Source organism: Hibiscus syriacus, unplaced genomic scaffold (genome assembly GCF_006381635.1).
Source record: "Hibiscus syriacus cultivar Baekdansim isolate YM2019G1 unplaced genomic scaffold, ASM638163v2 tig00116962_pilon, whole genome shotgun sequence".
Lineage (NCBI taxonomy): Eukaryota > Viridiplantae > Streptophyta > Magnoliopsida > Malvales > Malvaceae > Hibiscus > Hibiscus syriacus.
Window position 1 is genome coordinate 941,809 of NW_024063488.1, and position 22,911 is coordinate 964,719.

At 32.4% G+C, this 22,911-nt stretch overlaps 3 protein-coding genes across 3 annotated transcripts; 2 read left to right on the top strand and 1 right to left on the bottom strand.

Annotated features, from left to right (window-relative positions):
- Positions 1-343: 343 nt before the first annotated feature.
- On the top strand, positions 344-835 carry LOC120190143. Its single transcript, XM_039193268.1, has one exon. It carries the CDS (start codon positions 344-346, stop codon positions 833-835), a length of 492 nt encoding a protein of 163 aa, XP_039049199.1.
- A 4,553-nt stretch (positions 836-5,388) lies between these two features.
- On the bottom strand, positions 5,389-5,829 carry LOC120189987 (non-specific lipid-transfer protein 2-like). The gene has a single exon (XM_039193124.1). The coding sequence runs from the start codon at positions 5,788-5,790 to the stop codon at positions 5,500-5,502; it is 291 nt and encodes a 96-aa protein (XP_039049055.1). The 5' UTR covers positions 5,791-5,829; the 3' UTR covers positions 5,389-5,499.
- Positions 5,830-14,932: 9,103 nt separating this feature from the next.
- Positions 14,933-18,227, top strand: LOC120190147 (18.1 kDa class I heat shock protein-like). The gene is made up of 2 exons (XM_039193273.1): positions 14,933-14,937; positions 17,781-18,227. Exons 1-2 carry the CDS (start codon positions 14,933-14,935, stop codon positions 18,223-18,225), a joined length of 450 nt encoding a protein of 149 aa, XP_039049204.1. The 3' UTR covers positions 18,226-18,227.
- The last annotated feature ends 4,684 nt before the right edge of the window (positions 18,228-22,911 follow it).

Below are 22,911 nucleotides of genomic sequence, written 5' to 3' on the forward strand. Positions count from 1 at the left end.
ACCCTTCTTCCAAACCACGGCCTTTTCAACATTTTTTGTCTGATTTAGTCCTGTCCTCAGCTTAAAAATTCCAATACCCTCATTGACTTCCACGTGTCTATATATTTACCAAAAAGTCCCAAACATATAGAGATAATCACCATCCCACTATGCATTTCCAAACAAATCAAAAAGCACCTCATTTTCCACTTTTTCTTATTATCATAGTATTGCATTCTTTCAATTTTTTTATTTAATTTAGAAATAAATTATGGATACATAACTGTTTCCTTTCTCTCTGTCTTTAGATCTCGCTCTCTTTTTTCTTTCTATTTTTCAGTCTCTGATTTCACCGAGCTTGAAAATGGCGAGTCTTCACAGATTCAAACTTTTGGCAACGCAGTGCGCCGTAGCCTCCAGTCCAGGTCGTAGTCCTACAACCAGCCCCGTTGTCCATCTCCGTCGTCGCAAAACCCTTCGCATGCTCCTCAACCGCTCTTCTGCCACCGGTCGCCGTCTTTGTCACAGAGATCACGAAGACAGCAACTTCGATCTTTCACCTCCACCTTCGGCGCCGCCAGCTACCTCCAAGACCGACAACATGAAAAACTCCAACGGGAGAAAAGGAAGGCGAAAATTAAAGGAACTCTTCATGGCTTCGCCGCCGTCGGAAGAAAGGGAGAGTAGCGGTAAAAGCTGTGAAGAAGAGACGAAAGATCTGTTACCGGTTACCGTTGGTTCCGGTGATGAGCTTACAAGTCGGGGCTCCGGTTCCGTGAGAACTGTAACGGCGTCGTTCCGGTACAGGTTATTAAGGAGAGCTTGGCGACCGATGCTGGTCACTATTTCAGAGTAAAATTAAACTACATATATTTTGATAATTTTGGATTAAAATTAAATATGTGCAAAAAGATATATGTTTTTTTTTTAATAATTGAATTTCTGGTGCTTTCTTCCCCAATTTTGTTTTATGTTTTCTTTGAACTAAATTGGATTGAATACTATAAAATGGAATTGAAATCTGTTAGTTTTGATTTGGTGAGTACACTATGCTAACATGCGCTTGTATGGTCAATGAAGCTAAATTGAGCGTGCCACAGGTTTTGGAATAACTGTTAATCACATCAAGATGGAATACAGCGCCTTTCTTATAGATTTAGTAAAACAAAAATAAATAAATAAATAAATAAGGAAAATAAAATGTTTTTCTTTCTTTTCAATTATCATACAACTTTAATACAAAAGTATAAACCTTTTCTCTAAAGAAAATGCATGATTGATATAAAATATTCTTTTTCTAAAAGTTTCAACATTTATCTTATTATATTTTCTAGTTACGATATATATATATATATACTTTTTTAATTAAATTGAGGTGAATACAAGGTATGTGTATTAGCCTATGATTGGGGAGTTACCCATGACCTAAACTTTTTGTAACAAAAAAAATTGAGGTGATTACAAGATATAATATATTCTAAAGATTTTAAACTATTTGATATTGAACGCTCAAACACCTCTGTAGATGTTGGTGTTCGAATTCGAGATCTCTAGGAACAACAACCATCCCTTTAACTATTGAAATAACTTAGTTCGTGCATAAATATAATTATTTTTATAACTAAATTTTATTTATTAAAATTTTTAAAATAATCGTTTTAATTTGAAAGTCTATGTATAATGTATAATTAATCATATTACTAATTTTTTAAAATAATTTAAGATGATTATAAGATAATATTTTTTATATTTTTTTAATATTGATAATGTGCAAATGTAAATTTTGAGAGACAAAAAATATTATTTTGCATTCTTAATTAGATGCAGGGGGAGCATGAATTTATGGGAATAGGAGGTGAGGTAAATGATCGTTAGGAAGTGCTAGAAATCATAAAGACAAGCATAAGACAGATATTGGGAAATTAATAACTTTAACCCGCCTCGGATGATGATGAATTTATAATTTTCATGATTATATTTTTTGAATTTTAAAATTTTATTCTAAATGACATATAAATTTAAAAATAATATTCAAATATTTAATTTATGTATAATACATAGATTAGTAAAATATTATATAATATGTTTAATAATTATCATTGGAATCTATCAGAATTATAAAACTTAAAAAATTATATTGAAATATAAAGATTAAATTTATAATTTATTATAAGTAGAAGAATTTGATAAATAATAATTATATCCAAATATTTTATTTTATTGTTTTATAATTTATATAATTCGTCGGGAGTATAATTTTTTCTTATAATGACAGAAAACTAATATCGTGGTTATGGTGATTCAAATTTTAAAATTGTCAAATACTGAACTTTGAATTCTAATAAATTATTTACCATCGAAATTTGAAATCACTATGGGAAAGCTTTTGTTAGAATGTTATCTTTATTGCGTATAATTAACAGTATGGATAGGTACATTAATTCATTATATTTGTATCTTATTTGGAGTTTTAAAATCATGATGTTGAGCAGCTGTGCTACTAGATAATCATGAATTTTTCAGGTTTAAGTGATCATGCTTGATTAAATCTTTTTGGGGGATGAGTAATCAATTGAAGCGTAGGATTATTAACAAACCATCTTATGCAACCGGTAATATATTTCAAGAATGTTTCAAGATCGTACCTCCCTTTGCTATAAGCTTCTCTCTGCTCGATACTTTTCAACCGGTCACATATTTGAGGTAAAGATTCTTAACAAACCGTCTTATGCATGGGGATGTGTATTCAGAACAATGCGAGCCTTGAAAGATGGTTTTTTCTGGCGTGTTGGACTGGACAGTAGAGTCAACATGCATGAGGTTAATTGGAGAGGTACAGGACATGTTTATTCTAATGTGCTATATAACGCTGTTAGGTGTGGAGATTAGGGTTGTAAATGAGACGAGATAAATCGCGAGTTACTCGAGACTGATTCGGTCAAAGCTCGATCAATTCTCGAATCGAATGAACTCAACTCGAATTCTTAACGAGCCGAAGAGAGATACTTGATATCCGACTTGAAAAACTCATTATTAACTCGGAAAAAAATAAATATATTGATTTTTTAAAATTTTAAATTAAATTATAAATAATATTAACAATTATATATTGTTCTTTTTTAAAAATTATATATATATAATAATATAATGTTTCATGTACTTAAAGGTTCATGTTCAAACTCGAATTTGAGCTTCAATCGAACTAGGTTTGATAATATTTTGAGTTTAAGTTTTTCAAACTCGAGTCGAGCTTCAATTTTTATTTCGAGTAAAGTTTGAACTCGTGAATTTTCTAGTTGAGTCAATCTCAATTTTACAATTTTCGAGTCGAGTCGAACTCACCAATACTCGAGCTCGAACACCCACAGTAGATCCAGTGGCAGATTCATCCTTATGTGCACACCTTGAAATCCGAATTTTCTTCAGTTAATTATTTATTTTATTCATTGTGTCCACCCATACGAAAATTTTATGTTAGTCATGCAAGTGTGCCCAATCTCACAAATTTTTTTGGATCTGTCACTACGAGGATCACTTCAAATTACGGAAGTTGCTATCTACCATGCCTACGCTACCAAAGGTTAAAGTATTTGGGTGGAGATTGGGGCATGAGGCACTGCCTACGGGGAGTAGACTCTTGGCAGTTGGTTTTGATAATGGTAAATAAGAGTACATAAGAAGAAAGTAAGAAAAGGAGAAAGAATAAGAGAGAAGAGGATTAGGAGGAAAGTATTTTGATAACAAATTTCAATGAATCTGTTACAAAACCAAGACCCCTTTATATATCCAAGTCACTACAACGAGCGTAGTCACCTAACACGCTGAACATGTTGATTTTGGTCTCTGATTCATAACACAAGCTTTGTGACCAAGACGTGGAAACCGTTGCGCATGCGGGAAGAGACTCCGCCAAAGTTAAGTAAGTTATCTCCCTAGCTGGAATTGATGCCCCAGTTCTGGCTGGGCAGTAAACAAGAAGCAAGGAATAGCTTGAGTCTGCTATGGTTGTGTTTGATCGTGAGCGTTTTACAACTCTTGTCGTTTTACTATGGCTTGTGTGGAACAGAAAAAACAAGTCGATCGATGAAGGGATGCTTCAGCATGCTACCCTTGTGGTGGAGAACGCTCGATCGCTGCAGCAGGAGTTCAGCGTCGCAAATGTCTTGGCCTCCACCTCCTCTAGTTTTCCCAGCCAGGGTTATAAGCTGGTCTAGACCACCAGCTGGAACAGTTCAAGCAACTATAGATGGAACTTTTGTGAATGATTTGCGTGCTGCAGCTGTGGGGAGTTGTGGCATGAGACCACACTAGTGGTGTAATTGCTGGCTATGCACGCACGATGGCGACCAGAGATGACAACACATAATCTTTGAGGGAGATGCCGCCAACGTGGTGGGACTGCGCTTGACCCAGGCACTGGATTTGTTGAAGGCTCACCTGGGCTTTAAAGCTTGCTATGGGGTAGCACATAAGCGGCCAAAATGGGCTTTAAATTGTAATGATCCCATTTGGTTATTTTACGAGCATCCAGATTGTATTGCGTTGGATATTGTTAATGATGCTATTTACAGTTAAATAATATTGAATTCATATTTGAGAAAGAAAAAAAATACAACTAATCTCATTTTTAACGATTCTCTTTATTGATTAATTTTAATCTTTAATTAATAAGCATGTCAATGAAATCACAATTGACTCTGAAATAACTACATCACCAAATAATAAAAATAGTTAAAAAAAATTAGAAAAAATCATAGCTTTTCTTGTTTCTTCTTTTTGAAAAGTTCATATAAATAGTATTTTGTTTTTCAAAAGCTTGATGTTTGATCAAGTATATTCGCTTCACATCAACTGTGTTAGATAAATCAACTGTCTCTTTTCTTTCTCCAAATTCAATCGTAATAGTATTCATTGATGGATGGGAAAACAAGTCTTGTAAAAAATTTAAATTTTCATATATTTTTTTCTTAATAATCTATTTTCTTATTTTAAAATTTTATAAATTTACTCCTAATATAAAATTATATTTCTTTTCCTAATATTATGAGATCAATATTCAAGTAGTGTTTACTAGAAATAGTTGCACAAGCCAAACTCCGCACACCATGAACTTTTATCCCCAAGGCTTGACATCGACTCATCAATGAGTTAGGAAGAAATGGAGATTTCCCAATTGAATTAAACCTAATTGATACAGTTTTAGTCTTTTTATACTTCTATGAATTGTGTTGAAAGGGGAAAATTGTCCTTTAATTTATGACAAATTTAGTCGTTGGAGTGTTGCTTTTTTAAAAAGAAGGAAAAATAATGAAAAATGAAAACAAGAACAAGATTGGCCAAATTTCCACAAGAAGCATTAATCAGTACTATAATTATTATATTATTATAAAATAGAAAAACATTGCTTAATTTTATCTGATACCTTCTGCTCACTAATCTTTTATTTAGAATAGTACTTAGACAGCAAAAACAAGCCCTATTTGCTGTCGGTAGATTGCAGATACACTAATTAAGCAACATTTAACATTTGGGATATGGGACGTTGCAAATGGAAGCAACCCTTTTAGCGTTGGGGTTGTTGATATACTGTTTAAGAGACGGGTTCTTAATGTACGTACAAAAGCATGGCTGCTGCTCCTTCAGCTTGCTGCAACAATTGGTTGATGGAGCTGCCGTCGACGTGAACGCCGGTAAGCAGGCGCTAAGCTCAGTGGGACTACATGTCACTGCCTCCGCCGTGAAAATTTCACCCGAAAACGTCACCACCGCCAGTGCCACAACACATAAGGCAACAAAGGAAACCCTCTTCATCTTCTCTTTTCCTACACAAGATTGTAATGCAAAGATTGTATTGTGTGCTTTTGGGGCATGGGTTGTGGCACAATTTATAGGAGTCCGGGATGGTAACTACTGAGACTTTACAGTTTACAAATTTACACATGATTGACGGTTGTCTGTTTCCCATCAGTCAATTTTCCAAAACATGGGTCTTTGAGGAATTGAGAGGTAGGTTCCACCGTGTAGAAATTTGGTGTCACTGGCTCCTCATCATTTATTGAGAAAATAAGTTCTTAAGTTTGGTGTCACAGTCACATGGAGGAATTAACTCATTATAAAATTACAACAAAAAATCTTAAAATTTTAATTGATGCAAACCATATAAAGTTTTGTTCACCAACTTTTAAAATTGATGCAATTTAGTCCATTTTTATATTAATTTCAACTTCTTATTTTATAATTACTTCGATATGATCCCTCATTCATGTGTGTTGTTTAATTTATTTAAATTTTTGTTTGTGATTTCATATTTTTCAATTTAATACTTCAAAATATATTTTTATCAAAATTTACCCATAATTATTTATATTTTTTGTAATTTATTCTAAATCATATAAAATTACAAATTACAACTCGATGTTCATGAAACATTGAAAGGCGAAAAATAATTAACCCAAAAATGACCTGACCTGAAGTCAATCTGTATCCGATAAGATCCGACCTAAATTTTCTTTGTCAATGATGTGACATCTGAACGAGATCTAACTGAAGTTCATATAAATCTGAATTAACCTGGTATTTAACTACTTCGGAATCAAACTATTTTAACCTGAACTGACATCGATCTGAACTAAAATTAACCCGACCCGAATCCAAACTGAATCTGATGTCAAATCAACCTGAAAATGACCCGACTTGAATTGACCCAGGCCAGACCTAATCCGAGTCAAACCATTAAATTAACCTGACCTCAACTTGTATCTGATTTGACCTGACCTGACAGGGTTCGATTGAAACCTAAACGATTACTTGATTTCACAATCCTACCTTCGAAGACCTTTTATTTTGAGAACATTGTTCATTAAAAGAGTTGATTGTAGAGGAGATCCCAAAGAGATATAACAAAGTTTATTATATAAAATAGTTTTAGAAAATCTTAGGCGAAATTTGAATTTTATTTCTTATCATAATACTAATAAATATTTAATTAACCAAATAAATTTATTTTTAATATTTATTTATCTTTTAAATGACTATTTAAACCAAAATCTATACTATAAAAAATATCACTTCTAAAAAAATTATATTATTTATTTTAAAATTATTATTTTTTATTTCATCCACTTTTATGGGTCTATCATCATCTAATTATTTATTAAAATATTTTATTGAGTTGGTGTCATGTAATACCCCAAATTTTGTCTAGTGACTAAATTGTAAGTTTTGAAAGTTTAGTGACTAAAGTATAAACTTTGAAAAGTTTAGGGAACAAAATTATAATTTTTAAAAGTTATATATTTGAACGTGTAAATGAAAAGTTTTGATTAAATCATAGATTTTATTGGGAATCAGATTTGCAGTACGAGACTTGTGTTAAAAGTTATAAAGCGGTAAAGTTCGATATCGAAATCGGATATTCGGATCGAACTAAAATTTTATGAAAATTTGAAGGATGCTATAAAATGGTTGGAAATATTATTTTTATACTTTAGATAAGAAAATTTTGGCTCAGAACAGTGCAATTTTTCAGATTTGACCAAAACTGTGGAATTTTAGTAACTAAAATACAATTTTTGAAAATTTGCATGGCCAAAGTGAAAATTCAAAGCCAAGTTGATTCATCTTTGACCAAGAAATATTTTAATGGAGAATATGACAATGGCAATTGGTAATTTTTAAGTTTCATTAGTGGCAAAAATGGAATTTCTTAATAATTGAATAAAAATTCAATTATATTAGTATTTAGCCATATGTTAAGGCTAATTATCATTAGAATAATCAAGAAAAGTTTAGCATTTTCAGATTTCTTCTCTCCAAGGGCTGAAACTTCAAGTTCTTCAAAGTAAATTTTTTTAATTTTGATTTTTGAAGTTATTTACTTGATTTTTGAGTTTAGTTATTAGATATAGAATTAATCTACATGAAATTCTCTATCATTTGGTACCAAAATTTCATGGTGAAGATGATTGTGTGATGAAATTTGATGATTAGGGTTATGAAGAGTTTAGTGGTTTTAAAGAGTTGTCGAAGGATTTTTATGTTTTTAATGTTAGTGAATATTTCTAAAGCATGTACAATGATTAGAATTAATTGTACATGTGTATATAAGATTTGGACATGTTAGGGTTTATGAGAATGATGAGATTTTGATTCAATTTGATGTTGTGATGATTGGAAATACATGAATTTAATCATAGGAGATTGAATTCATGCTTGAAATTGAACAAAAAGTCCCCCTAGGTGACTTGAATTATTCGGCCATAGGGAAGAAAATTGGGGGGAAATGTTGAAAAATTTCCTATGGATTAGAAATGATATTAGAAGTATTTTATGTTGTTTGGAGATTGATTTGGATCAATTTAGAACAATAAAAGTACAAAAGGGCTAGTTTACAAGTTTTTGAAATTGTGGGATATTATTGTAAGATTGAAATATTTGAAGGATTACATGTTGATTATTGATATTTGTAATGCTGGAAATTTAATTGGAAGGTTGTTTGGGAACCAAATTGCAAGTTTGGGAACCAAATTGTAAATTTGGTAAATTTTTCTCACCTTAGATTACTACTGCCTCACTAATAGCGCGTGATAATTTTCATGCGTAGGTTCTAGTAAAGATAAGTACGAGCAGTAAGGAGCCACCGGAGCATCTTTTTGGAAAGACATACCTATCATCAGTATCAGTAAGACATCTATGATGTTACTTTTGACTTTTAGTGGCATGTATAATTAAGTCAGTAGTTCTATTTATCGTATTTATTTTAAATAGTTTGAAATAGTAAACTAGAACTATTTTAGTTTATTTTACATAGTTTAGTTTTATCAGTATTTATGCATGAAAAAAATAAATTATATTATTATGTTTTAAAAAAGATTTCACGAAAAGACATGAATCGGTAAAATCATTGGTTAACAAATGGAGTTATTTTTCTACGACAAAGAATTTATTTATAAGTTAAGATATTCATAAAATAGTTTTTAAAGTTAAAATAGAAACGTTTTAAAATAAAACAAATTTTAGACAAATTTCAGTTCAGTAAATGTTTTGTGGGTTGATGTACATCTTTGACTTGTATATCGAGACGTGTACGAGTTAAGGGTGTTACATGTCATGCGTTAAATAAGTACCAATTTAGTTGAGAAATTAAAGATTTATTTATTTTAATATTAATAAAGTTATTATTTCAATGGTTCATGACTAGCTTACTAGAACTCATTATATAGATGCATGTTTGATAGGAATAGACTTGTTATGCTCATTTGATGGAAGGAACTCAATAACATTGCTTGATATTTATTATAAGTCTAATTGAGTAGTTTGAATGCATAATGAAATACTAGTCTATGTATAACATGGTTCTTGTACATGTAAAGTGCATCATTTTCTTAGTATATCAAATTTTGCATAGAAGATATGACATTGTTAAATGTACTTTTTAATAGAGTTTTGATACTTTAGGAAGCATAAGTTGGTATAGAGCTAAAACTAGTTTAATTTGTTGAATAATATGCTTAAAAGGAACTTTGGAAGCTAAAACATGAGTTTTTGCTATATTTGATATTCCAAGCATGTTTGTATGATGTTTTTAATGAGTATGATGTTTAAAAAGTGTTTGTATGAAATTAGAATGACCATTGGGCAATGTTTAGAAGCAAATGTGTTGCATAAAAAGCTCTAAAAACAACTTAGTACATGGATCTCTTCTAAAAGTCAAGTCTATGTTGTTATTATTTCGAGCCTTCAGAGCTTTATAAGATTATCCGAATTCTCCAAAACCTGTCGAACTTTGTATCATCCATAAAACTACAACATTTTGATGTGACCATCGACATACTTATGTGATTTGCAATTCATTATATGACAACTAGATCGATTTAACCTGTCAACTTTCAATAAAATATTATCACCTTAGGCCTAACACTATCACTAAGAGCTAGTATATAAGTCATCATGCAAGGTTAAAAAGAGCAAATTTTCTCTCTCAACGAATGTTAATTGTTGTCTTTATTTCGTCTTTACTAAACAACCGACTACGATTCTCTATCTAAATTAAAAAGAATGAACTGTCAAAAACTGCCACAACTCATCGTTTTCCACCAACATATTTATAATTAATATAAATTCAATAAATATCAAATCTTTCTTTGATTAATTTGGGGTGAATATGATATATTATTTGTCTAAAGACTCAATCATTTGACAATAAACATTCTTATACTCATTCATACTTAGTGCTTAAACTCAAGACATTAAGAGATAACAACAATTTCTTAACCACTGAAGTTGCTTGGTTCGTTCATAAATATTAAACTCTTAAACTAAGAATAATATTTATTTATTACTATCAAACATTCAAAATATATTTTGTGAACACTAAATCTTAAGCTCTTTTTTCTTTCTTAATTGGAGCTTGGGGTACATTCGGCTGTGCTATATTCCAATCCAATCATAGTATTTGTTGGGAATCACGGTCTTTCCTGCTTCGTGAAGTTAAGATAGGCACTTAGAGATTAAGGATAGTAAAGAGAACACAAGAATATAATTCTCCATTTTGGATATTCTTCCACTATACAAAAGAATAGTAGGATTACAAGGATGTATTCACAAAATTTGACTCACACTTGGTGGCTCACTCAAGCTTGAGGATAAAGACTTCTTAAGCTATCTCTCTTCTCTCTCAAAGAGGCTCTCTAAATCTCTAGTTTCTCAAGCTTGGATTTCTTGGATGGTTAGGAATGAAATCTCTCACCCATATTTATACTACTCCACTCCCTTCCATATTCTTCCATACTCTTCCATAAGGTTCCACACATCTCCAAAGGATTCCACACTCTTCCGCAAGCTTCTAGAGAGTTCTACACTTCTCTAAAGTTCTTCGGAATGTTCTAGAAAGCTATAGAAATTTCTAGAACCTCTCCAATTAAGGAGAGATCCAATAAATCTCCCCCTCTCGACTTAATTGGGAGGTAGTAGTAAGCTGGCACCTTGACAGCAATCTTCGAACTTCTTTATCGGTACTACCTTGGTCATCATGACAGACCAGTTCTCATCTGTGTAAACCTTGTCAAGATGTATTTGCTTTTCTTCGAGAACTTCTCAGATCCAATGATATCTAGTATCTATGTGTTTTGTGCGAGAATGAAATGTTGAATTCTTTGCAAGATAAATTGCACTATAATTGTCGTACTTTAAGACATATCTTTCTTGATTTATTCCCAGCTCCAACAATAAATTCTTCATCCATAACATCTCTTTGCAAGCTTCAGTAGCTGCGATGTACTCTGCCTCAGTAGTGGACAATGCAAAACACTTTTGCAGCTTTGATTGCCACGAGATAGCTCCCCCTGCAAAAGTAGTTAGGTATCTTGATGTTGATTTTCTTGAATCAATATCACCGACCAAGTCTGCATCTATGTATCCTTCCAACACATGTTTTCCTTTTCCAAAGCATAAACACCTTTTGGAAGTTCCTCGTAGATATCAAATGATCCATTTGGTTGCTACCCAATGTTCATTTCCTGGGTTGGCCAAGAAGCGACTCACGACTCCAACTGCATAGGCGATATCTGGTCTTGTGCATATCATTGCATACATGAGACTGCCTACTACGGATGAGTATGAAATTTTCTTAATTTCCTCTATTTCGTTCTCACTTGTGGAACTCTGTTTCGAACTCAGCTTGAAGTGTCTAACAAGTGGTATGTTAATTGGCTTTGATTTATGCATGTTGAATCTTACCAACACCTTCTTAATGTATCTCTCTTGGGATAGCCATAACAATCTCTCTTATCTATCACGAGTTATTCGCATCCCAAGGATTTGTTTAGCCGGTCCCAAATCTTTCATGGATAAACTCTTGCTTAGTTCTTTCTTTAAAGCAGTTATCTTCATGCGATCTTGTTTAGTAATTAACATATCGTCAACATATAGTAAGAGTATAAGAAAGTCGACACTTGCATACCTTTTCATGAAGACACAATGATCACTTTCTGTCTTTTTGAAATCATGTTATGCCATGAAAGAGTAAAACTTTTTGTACCATTGCCTTGGTGCTTGCTTAATCCCGTATAGATTCTTAGTCAGATGACACAGTAGATTTTCTTTGCCTGGAACTTTAAATCCCTCAGGCTGCTCCATGTAAATTTCTTCATCTAGATCTTCATGTAGGAATGACGTCTTAACATCAAGTTGTTCAATCTCCAAATCTTGAACAACTGCTAAGCCAATGACTATTCATATGGATGACATCTTTACCACAGTATTTCTTTAAAGTCTATACCTTTTTTTTGTATGAATCCTTTGACAACCAATCGAGCTTTATAGCGAGGCTTTGAGCTGCTATCTTCTATTTTGATCTGATATACCCACTTATTCTTCAAGGCTCTTCTCCCTTTTGGTAGCTCCACAAGTTCATAAGTGTGATTCTCATGCAAGGATTGAATATCTTCTTGCATGGATCTTCTCCATTCTTCTTTATGACTATAATTTATTGCTTCTTTATAGCTTTGAGGCTCTCCCTCATCAGTGAGCATAACATACTCATTTGTATTATACCAAGTGGATGGTCTTCTATCTCTCGAGGATCGTCTCAGCTCTGGTGCTGTTGAAGAGCTAGATTGAGGCTTTTCCTGAGTTGGTTCATCATGAGTCTCCTGGTTGCTTTGCTATAACATAGGTTCATGATCTTTAGAATCATTATTTTCTTGTGTATTATTATCCTCAAGTCGAATTGGAGTAGGTTCAATATTCTTGTTGCTTCTCAATCTTGGCCTCTCTGAATTTTTGATATATTTAATTGTTTGGTCTTCGAAGAAAGCAATGTCTCTACTTCGGACAACCTTCTTATTAACTGGATCCCAAAGTTGATAACTAAATTCATCCTTAGGTGAAAAAAGGTAGATGCATTCTTTCGTCTTTGCGTCAAACTTGGCTCTCTCATCTTTGGGTATGTGAACAAATGCTCTACACCCGAATACCTTGAGATGATTGTATGAAGCCCTTTTGCCCGTCCAGACTTCTTCTGGGATACCTCCGTTCAAGGGAACTGATGATGTAAGGTTGACAATGTCAACCACTGCCATTATAGCTTCTCCCCAAAATGATTTGGGTAACTTAGCATGAGAGAACACACATCAAACTCTTTCTTCAATAGTTATATTCATTCTCTCAACTAGTCCATTCAATTGTGGTGTCTTGGGTGGAGTTCTCTCTAGTCTAATGACATATTTCTTGCAATATGCTTCAAAATGACCTCTATACTCACATCCATTGTCAGATCTTACACACTTGATCTTCCGTCCAGTTTCACGCTCCACTAGGGCATATAATTCTTTGAACGCGTCAAGCACTTGATCCTTTGATTTTAACAGGTGTACCCACACCTTCCTTGAATGGTTATCAATGAAGGTGACAAAGTACAATGTACCACCTATTGATCTCTCGGACATTGAACACACGTCGGTGTGTACGAGGTCTAGGATATTGTTCTCCTTGTGGGCGAAAAAGATCTTTGGAAAGTAACTATATGTTGTTTTCCAGCTAAATAGTGAGCACAAGGATCAAGTAGTTTACCTTTCACGTCAGGTAGAAGTTGTTTCCGAGCGACCATATGAAGACCCTTCTCTCTGATGTGCCCAAGTCGTTTATGCCATATCTCCACATCTTTAGTGGTTATGTTTACCTCTCCTTTGCAGAGCTTAGCTTGCATCACATACAATGATCATTCTTTCTTTCTCATAGCTATTATTAGGCTTCTTTTGGTGAGCTTCCACTTTCCTTCACCAAAGTAATTTATCAGACCAGCATCATCTAGCTTCCCAGCAGAGATAAGATTGAGGCGCATGGCCAGAACATGCCTCATATATTAAAAGATAAGCCTGCATCTAGTGCTTGTCGTTAGGATGATCTCTGTTATCCCAATGATCTTGCTCCTGTCTTGATTTCCCATTTGCATCGTACCAAAGTCACCGCTTCTGTAGGATGAGAAGAAACTTCCATGTGGAGTAACATGGAAAGAAACACCAGAATCGATAATCCATGAGCTATCATGATAAGCAATGTTTAGGATATGACCTTCATTAACGAGATATAACAGATCTTCTTTTGATACTGCGACAGTAGTTCTATTCTTTTTTTGTTTCTTCGTTGGGCTGATTTGGTCTGGCTTAACATTTCTGGCCTTCTGATCTCTTTTGAAGGATCGACATTCCTTTTTCTTATGGCCATCCTTCCACAGTAGTAGCATGTAATCTTCGAGCATGACTTGGATCTACCTCGAGATTGATGCAGATCTCGGCTTTAACTACGTCAACGAGTTTCATTCCTACCCCGATTCTCAATAATATTAGCTTCGGGATGAATAGACTCATCTCGTTTCATTCTCCTTGCTTCTTCACCAAGGAGGCTATCACTAATAGTATCCATGGTGAGCTTTCCTTTCGAATCTGAATTACTAAGTGTAACAACAAGTGTATCCCAACTTTCCGGTAAGAAACTAAGAAATAAAAGGGCTTGCAACTCATCATTAATTTTCATCTCGGTTTTTGTTAATTGATTTACGCTCCCCTTGAAATTATTTAAGTGCTCAATCAAACTTTGACCATCCTTATACTCTAATTTCACCAACTGTCGAACTAAATTGGCTTTGTTACGTGACGTTTTCTTTTTAATCATGGACTCAAGATTTGTCCATAATTCATAAGCATTTGTATAAGTAAAAATATACTCAAATAGGGTTTTATCAATGTACTTACAGATCATAGCAACGACCTTCCGATTTAGTAGCTCCCATTGAGCATCACTATTGCCTTCTATATTGTCTTTGTAGATGATGGGCTCATGCAAATCCTTGTAGTATAGGTGGTCCTCCATCATCAGCTTCCAATAAGAGTAGTTATTAGCTATGAGCTTGAACATGTCTCCATCATGAGCAACATTATCCTATATCTTGAACTGTATGAGGTAATTAAGGCTACGTATGAACCTAGCTCTGATACCACTATTGGGAATCACGGTCTTTCCTACTTCATGAAGTTAAGATAGACACTTAGAGATTAAGGATAATAAAGAGAGTACAATAGTATAATTCTCCAATTTGGAAATTTTTTCACTATACAAAAGAATAGCAGGATTACAATGATGTATTCACAAAATTTAACTCACACTTGGTGGCTCACTCAAGCTTGATGATAAAGACTTCCCAAACTATCTCTTTTCTCTCTAAAAGAGGCTCTCTAACTCTCTAGTTTCTCAAGCTTGAATTTCTTGGATGGTTAGGAATGAAGTCTCTCACCCCTATTTATACTACTCCACTCCCTTCCATATTCTTCCATACTCTTCCATAAGGCTCCACACATCTCCAAAATATTCCAGAGGATTCCACACTCTTCCACAAGCTTCTAGAGAGTTCTACACTTCTCTAGAGTTCTTTGGAATATTCTAGAAAATTCTACACTTCTCTAGAAAGCTATAGAAATTTCTAGAACCTCTCCAATTAAGGAGAGATCCAACAGTATTTTAGGCCGTTTACATTGATTTTAACATTATTACTGATTCTTTTTTCATTAATCTAAACTTAATTATTCATGTAATTCAAATTGGAAGCTCACAGTTTCTAATTGGTATTTCACATTAAAAGCCTCATTAATGCAAAAACAGGTTACTTACTAACATATTAATTCATATCTTTGAAAAGTATTGATGTGGCATGGGGAGTGAGACAATTTTAATTAATATTAAAATATTCCCACACTTTTTTGAAAATTGAATTGAAGTTTAGGGTAAAGTACACAGATGATCCTCTGACTATAAAATATTACTTTATTGAGTCTCTCGACTATTAAAAATTATAAAATGGTCTCCCCAACTATAGAGAATTGCTTTCTTAAGTATTTCAACTATTAGAAGTTACAAAATGGTCACTTGACTATTCATTATATTTCAAACTAGTCATTTTTGTTAAAGAATTAACGACAGTTTAAGCTGTACATTAATTTGATGATCGAAATATATGATAAAATCTTATCTCATAATCTCAAAGGCAGTCAGCATGTTAACGTCCAACTCAGACGACCGTTAATTTTTAAACGAGATGAGTTTGAAACATAAAGAATAGTCAGGTGACCATTTTGTTACTTTTAATAGTTAAGGGACTCAATAATACAACTCTCTATAATCAGGGGACCATTTTGTAACTTTTAATAGTTGATAGACTTAATAAAGCAACTCCATATAATCGAGAGGTACTTTGTAAAAGCATAAATCACTCATTAATGTATAAAAGTTTATATAATTTATTAATTTAAATATATGTAAAATTAACATTAACGCGATCGAAACATAACCAATAATGCAAAACCTAAAGATGTACAGAGACTTAACATGAACATGATAGAACAATAAATATATGATCATTAAGTTAAACACTCATAAAATTAATATGATCATATGACTTTTTTCAATGTTTTTAAAACCGGACCGGACATTGAACCGGTGAAGGTACTGGTTCACTGGTTCAACCGGGTTTAGGGGTGGGAATAGGCCAGGCCAGGACAGGCTTTAATAGGCCTGGGCCTGGCCTAAAATGATTTGTGTAGGCCTGGGCTTGGCCTGTGGTCTGTCAAAGACTTTTATTTAGCCCTGGTTTGGGCATGTTTAAAAGCCTGGCCTGTTTAAAAGTCTGTTTAACAATAAACATTTAATATTTTCAGTTTAGCCATTAATTTTAGAGTAAAATCCATATTAAGTCACTCTAAATTAGTACATTTTACAAAGTAGTCACTCTAAATAGGCCGACCTATCGGCTTATAAGGCTTTTTAATAGGCCTAAGCCTGGCCTGTTTAGTTAAATAGGCTTTTAAAAAGGTCTGGGCCTGGCCTGTTTAGTTAAATAGGCCAGGCCAGGCTTTATACAGACCAGGCCCATGCCCCTGTAGGCCGGCCTAGCCTATTCTCACCCCTAACCGGGTTCAACCACGGTTGAACCGGATTTTATATAAAATAATATATTTTTTTAATTTTACATAATATTCAAAGCAATATTAATATATATGTAACACTTTTTTTAAGTTTACAATATTAAAAGGTATAAAAATATCACAAGTCATAACATATATAAATTAAAAACCATAAAATCAAGTGAAACAAAATGATTCAAATCAACTACAACATAATATTTAAGGTAAAACATATTAAATAATAAATATAATTATATAACTATAATCAAAAAAATAAAATTGGGGCTTAAAAAATTCATAACAAATGATGTCATTTGGTTTAATTGTTTTAAAAAAACAATCCCACATGGCTAAGAAACATAAAAGAGCATCTCAAAAGTTTAAAGAGTAAAAATATAAGAACAAAACAATCCCACATGACTAAGAAACATAGAAGAGCATCCCAACTAGGGGTGTAAATAAGCCGAGTCGAGCTCGAGTATTGCTGAGCTCGACTCGAACTCGAAAACTTTTATAATAAGCTCGACTCGACTCGAAAACTCACGAGCTTAAATTTTTCAAGCTCGACTCGAACTCAAAAGATAATATTAAAACTCAACTCGAACTCGAAAAGACTCAAACTTAAAAAAATTAAAAACTCGATTGAAACTCAAGACTCAAGCTCGATTGAAACTCGATTCAAGCTCAATTTTAAGCTCGATACATGCTCGAATATTAGACAACAGGCCGAGACAAATATGTTTTAAATTGCACAAGCCCGCTTGTTTTATAATGAGCTTGTCCTGTCATCTTATAGTATCTCCACGATGTGGGATATTGTTGAGAGCACTACTTGTTCGAGAACTTCAGAGCCTTCATCTTCATCCTCGAGCATCATTTCTCTCTTGATGTTTGGGATCCTTTCAAGGACTTCCCTTTCCCTTCTTCACTCACGACTCGTTCTCCTGAAACCTCTACTTTTGTAAACACCCGCATCGACTGGAATGAGACCCCAGAAGCTCACGTCTTTAAGGCTGATCTTCCTGGGTTTAAGAAAGAGGAAGTGAAAGTTGAGGTCGAAGATGACAGGGTGCTTCAAATCAGCGGCGAGAGGAAGATAGAAAAGGAAGACAAGAATAATACGTGGCACCGTGTGGAGTTGAGCAGTGGGAAGTTTTCGAGAAGGTTTAGGTTACCGGAGAATGTGAAGATGGATCAAGTTAAGGCTTCCATGGAGAATGGGGTTCTTATTGTTACTGTTCCTAAGGTGGAAGTGAAGAAACCTGATGTAAAAACCATTGACATTTCTGGTTAAAATTGAAAGAGTTTCAAGGGTTTTTGTTGTTATTTATTAGTCTGTTCGCTTCCTAAGTTTGGTATGTATTGTCTTTACGTTTTTCCTGTGTCTTGTTTCAGATGAATAAGCAAAAATGTACGTTTATTGTTGGTGAATGATGTTAGAATTAGGGTCTGGTTTGGAAAACTATCAAGTTTGAATTAACAAGTGTAAATGGTTCTTTCATTTTCTTTGCCTTTCTCTTTATGGTGTCTCCTTCCTATTAAAATTCTAGAAATTATAACCATGCAAGATTGTTGTTGTTGTAAGGTCAATTTCTATAGCCCCTGTAACTTTAGTTACAAAGATCAAGTCCCAGTGAGTAACTTTTGTCATTGAAAATATGTAGCTATTTAACTCTTTTTTTATGAATTTGATATTATTGAGTGTGGTTATTCGCAGCAGTGAATGGAACCAACCACCCAAGGCAAGTGCTCTCATGCGTGGAGAAGCACGGGGACATACTAATGAGCACATTGGTGCAACTCGAACTCGATTGCGCCAAAGCTCTGGTCCATAAACACACTGCAAATATGAACACTGCTGCAAATATTGTTCCATCCTTTCTTCTTGCTGCCAATGATTACCCAAAATTTGCTCTTAAACAGATTGAAAGGAAGGTGGAAAGAACCAATGGAGTAGTATGCTAGTATTAGTGGCTTGTGGAGGAGAAAGTCGAAGGGGCTTGGTTTATAAAGGGGAAAATGTGATGGAAAAAAGAGGGCAGTTGTGCTTTATTTAGTTCACCAACTTTGCCTACTTTATAACAGATACTTTGGTGAACAACTCCAGCTTTGGAACATTACAAATGAATCAATTATGTACGGGAAACGATAGTTTTGGTGCTTTCTTTGGGTTGAAGGAAAGACTTTAATAACCTAATCTACATTTTTAAGTGGAAGGCTAATTAAATGAACACGTGGAAGCTAAAAAAGTCCATAATTCATTAATCATTCTAATAAAGTTGACATTGCCATATCTTTCCAACATAAAAGACCTAAGCCTTATTTGATAATGGATATCTTAATCCAGTTGCTAGAATTCTTTACACTCGACAGAAATATAAGCTTGATGTCTATTGAGTCTAAGTTTATTTACATTCGAATCATCCACAGAAATATCTTAATTCAATTTATTTACATATAAACCCTTGTTATTTTCATTAATTTCATTTTGCATAATTTATATGTTACCTTCATGTGCATAACTTAACTCCTATCACATAATCGAAATAAGGGTTTAGGGTTTATGATTTAGGGTTTATGACTTAAGGATTAGGGTTTAGGATTTATGTCTTAGGGATTAATGCTTAAGGCTTAGGGTTTAGGGTTTAGGATTTAGGGTTTAGAGTTTAAGGTTTAGGATGTAGGTTTAGGGTTTAGGTTGGAATATAACATGTGCTTAATTAAATGTGCTTTTATTTTTTTAGTAATATACAATGTAACAATTGGACTTGAGTTGCTTAAGTAAAAAAAATAAAATTTGAGGGTAGTTGTATTATAGAATTTTTAATATATTTTTAAAATTTTATAATTATCAATAATGTATTTTTAATAAATTTTTATATTGTAATTTTAAAAAATCTAAAATTATAATATAACATTTTTTCGAGTAGCTCACGAGCTTTCCGAGTCGAATATCTAGTAGCTCGTTTCGGCTCGTTAAGAATTCGAGTCGAGTTCATTCGATCCGAGTATTTATCGAGTCTTGATCGAGTCAATCTCGAGTAGCTCGCGATCTGTCTCGTCTCATTTACAGCCCTAATCCCAACTTACTTCTATAAATAATAGAGGTAGTTTGACATTCAAAATCATGGAGCCTTTTGGTGAGCACAAAGCGAACTATTCTTTCGCTTCAATTGAGCTCAAAATTTAGACTTCAATCGAACTTCTAATTTTTTTTGAGTTCGAGCCTTTTCGATTTCAAGTTTTAATATTATATTTCGAGTTCGAGTTGAACTTGATAATTTTTAGCTCCTGAGTTTTTGAGTCGAGTTGAGCTTACTTTTAAAGTTTTCAAGTTCGAGTCGAGCTCAACAATACTCAAATTTGACTCGGCTCGTTGAACAAACGACGTCGTTTGGTTTAATTTTTTTTTAAAGAAAAAAAGTGAACCGGCGATTCAAACTTGTTTTGCCGGTTTTCAACCGTTCACCCCGGTTTTACCGGTTTTCAGCCGATTCTTTATCGGTTTTGTGCTCATCCGGTTTTTGGGGTTAATCGGACCGGAGAGGCCACCGGTTCACGGTTCAACCGGTCGGTCCGGTCCGGTTTTAATAACATTGCTTTTTTTTTAATTCAAGCTGTGATTTGACACAATATGATAATGATTAGAGGTGAGTATTTAATTGAGTTGAGTCGAGTCGAGTCGAGTCAATTTTTTTTAATTAATCAAGTTGACGAGTTTTATTTTATAACTCAAAATTAATTTTTTTTATTTGAAGTCGAGTCGATATTATAAAATTTGAGTCGAGTTGTTAGAGTTTTTGTTTAAATTTAATTGAAAATATTTATAATGTTGTAGTATTAATTGATTCTAATTTAAATTGCTTTCTATAACCATATAGGATATACATATATATTTGTTCATATGTGTTATACATATATCTTGTAAAGTTGAGTGAATCGGCTCAAACTTGAAAATCAATCTATTAATTACTAAAAACAATTTGAGTTATTCAAGTCATATTTTATAACTCGACTTAAATTTGAAATTTTTCTGAGCCGTATCAAATTTATAAAATTACGAGTTAAGTCAAATCAAGCGAATTCTTTAACGTTAAATTTAATAAATAAAAAAAATTTGAATCGACTCAAATTTTACTCACTCCTAGTCATAATACAACACATTAATTATTTATATTGAATTATTATGATAAATCCTACAAAACATATCTTTATGTAACCTTATGTAAAATAAATAGTTAATTTATTCAAAAAAAATCATATATGAACATACAAATACTAAATAAACGAATACATATTTCATATAAAAATAATATAAACAAAGAACATACGAGTCTTAGAATTTAAATTGGTATCTTAATCCACCTATCAAATAAATATTACCAAAAAACTGGTAAAAGGACATTACCTTGTAAATCCATAATTCATAATTTTTAATTAAAAAACTTAAAATTACCAAAAACTTTTTGAGAAAATACATTGTTTAGGTGGCTCAAAATTCTTAATTGAAGGTATACTTAGGGTACATTTTTATATATAATTATAGATTTACCCTATCTTAGATCATTCTAATTTTATGTAATTTTATATTTTAATATATATATATACTAAATATAAACATTTACAAAAATCATATATACACACATTATATATATGTTAAATATTTATATTATATAATTTGCTAAAATTATATACATTATAATTTGTAGATGTACTATATTAAATAAAAAATAATTTTTATCAACTATTTATTGATTTAGTGGTTGAGACTCTAGGCCCCTCAAACAAGGTTCAAATTTTGAATCTTATTATTATCAATAGAATAAATTAAATTTGAAGATTTTAAATTCGATTCTAAATCATTATAATTTCGATCAAAATTTCATTGAGTTTCAATCATTTTAGTATCTTTTAATATATTCCAATGAATATCAACCCATACAAGTTGGAAACAAGATTATAATATTTTAAACCATTTTTTTATCTTAGGTATTTTTATTTCTGACATAGTTAAATTTAAAATGAAAATATGATCATTTAATTAAATTAGTAAACATAAATAATATTTTTAATATTTATATTTTTATATAATGTTTTTATAGATGTATATTTTTGAAAAAAAATATTAAAAATAATGATAAATTCAAAAATGATATATCAAAATATATAAAGTATTAATATGTATATAAACCAGAGAAAAATAATATCAGTGTTGTATTTTTTATAATATTTAAATTCAAATTAAACGATTAATTAATTGAATTTTAATATTATATGAAAAATAAAATAAAAATTATTGGCTAAAAAAATGAGGTGGAGAGACTATGAACAACATGAAATGACAATGGATGTAACTTGACATTTATTGAGATGCATAGTTTTCATATTTATATAAACAATGTATACAGTTAAATAAGTCAATCCCGTCTCATATGATTATGTTAAGAGAAATTATTATATAGATTCAGTTTATCATATTATTCGTAGGGTTCATTGATAAGATCCATCTATCTTAAAATAATTTGACATTTATATATCGTGAGTTACTCGAGATCGACTCGATTAAAGTTCAATAAACACTCGATTCGAATGGACTCAATTCGAGCTCTAACTCGACTTGAGTTCTTAACAAGTCGAAACGAGCTATTTTGTACTTGATTCGAAAAGCTCGCGAGCAACTTGAAAAAAATAATATATTAAAATTTTATTTTTAAAAAAAATAATTATTAATAATATTAACATGTATATGTTGATTTAAAAAACAGTATAAGTTTGAATTTCAATTGAGTTAAGTTTAAGATTTTTTTTATTTCGAGTTTCAATTCATGATTTCGAGTTCGAATCGAGCTTAAAAATTTTATTTCGTGAGCTTTCGAACCTAGTCGAGCTTCATTTTAAAATTCTCGAATCGATTCGAGCTCAATAATACTTAAATTCGACTCGACTCACTTCCAGCATGACAGGAAAAAAATTTATTTCG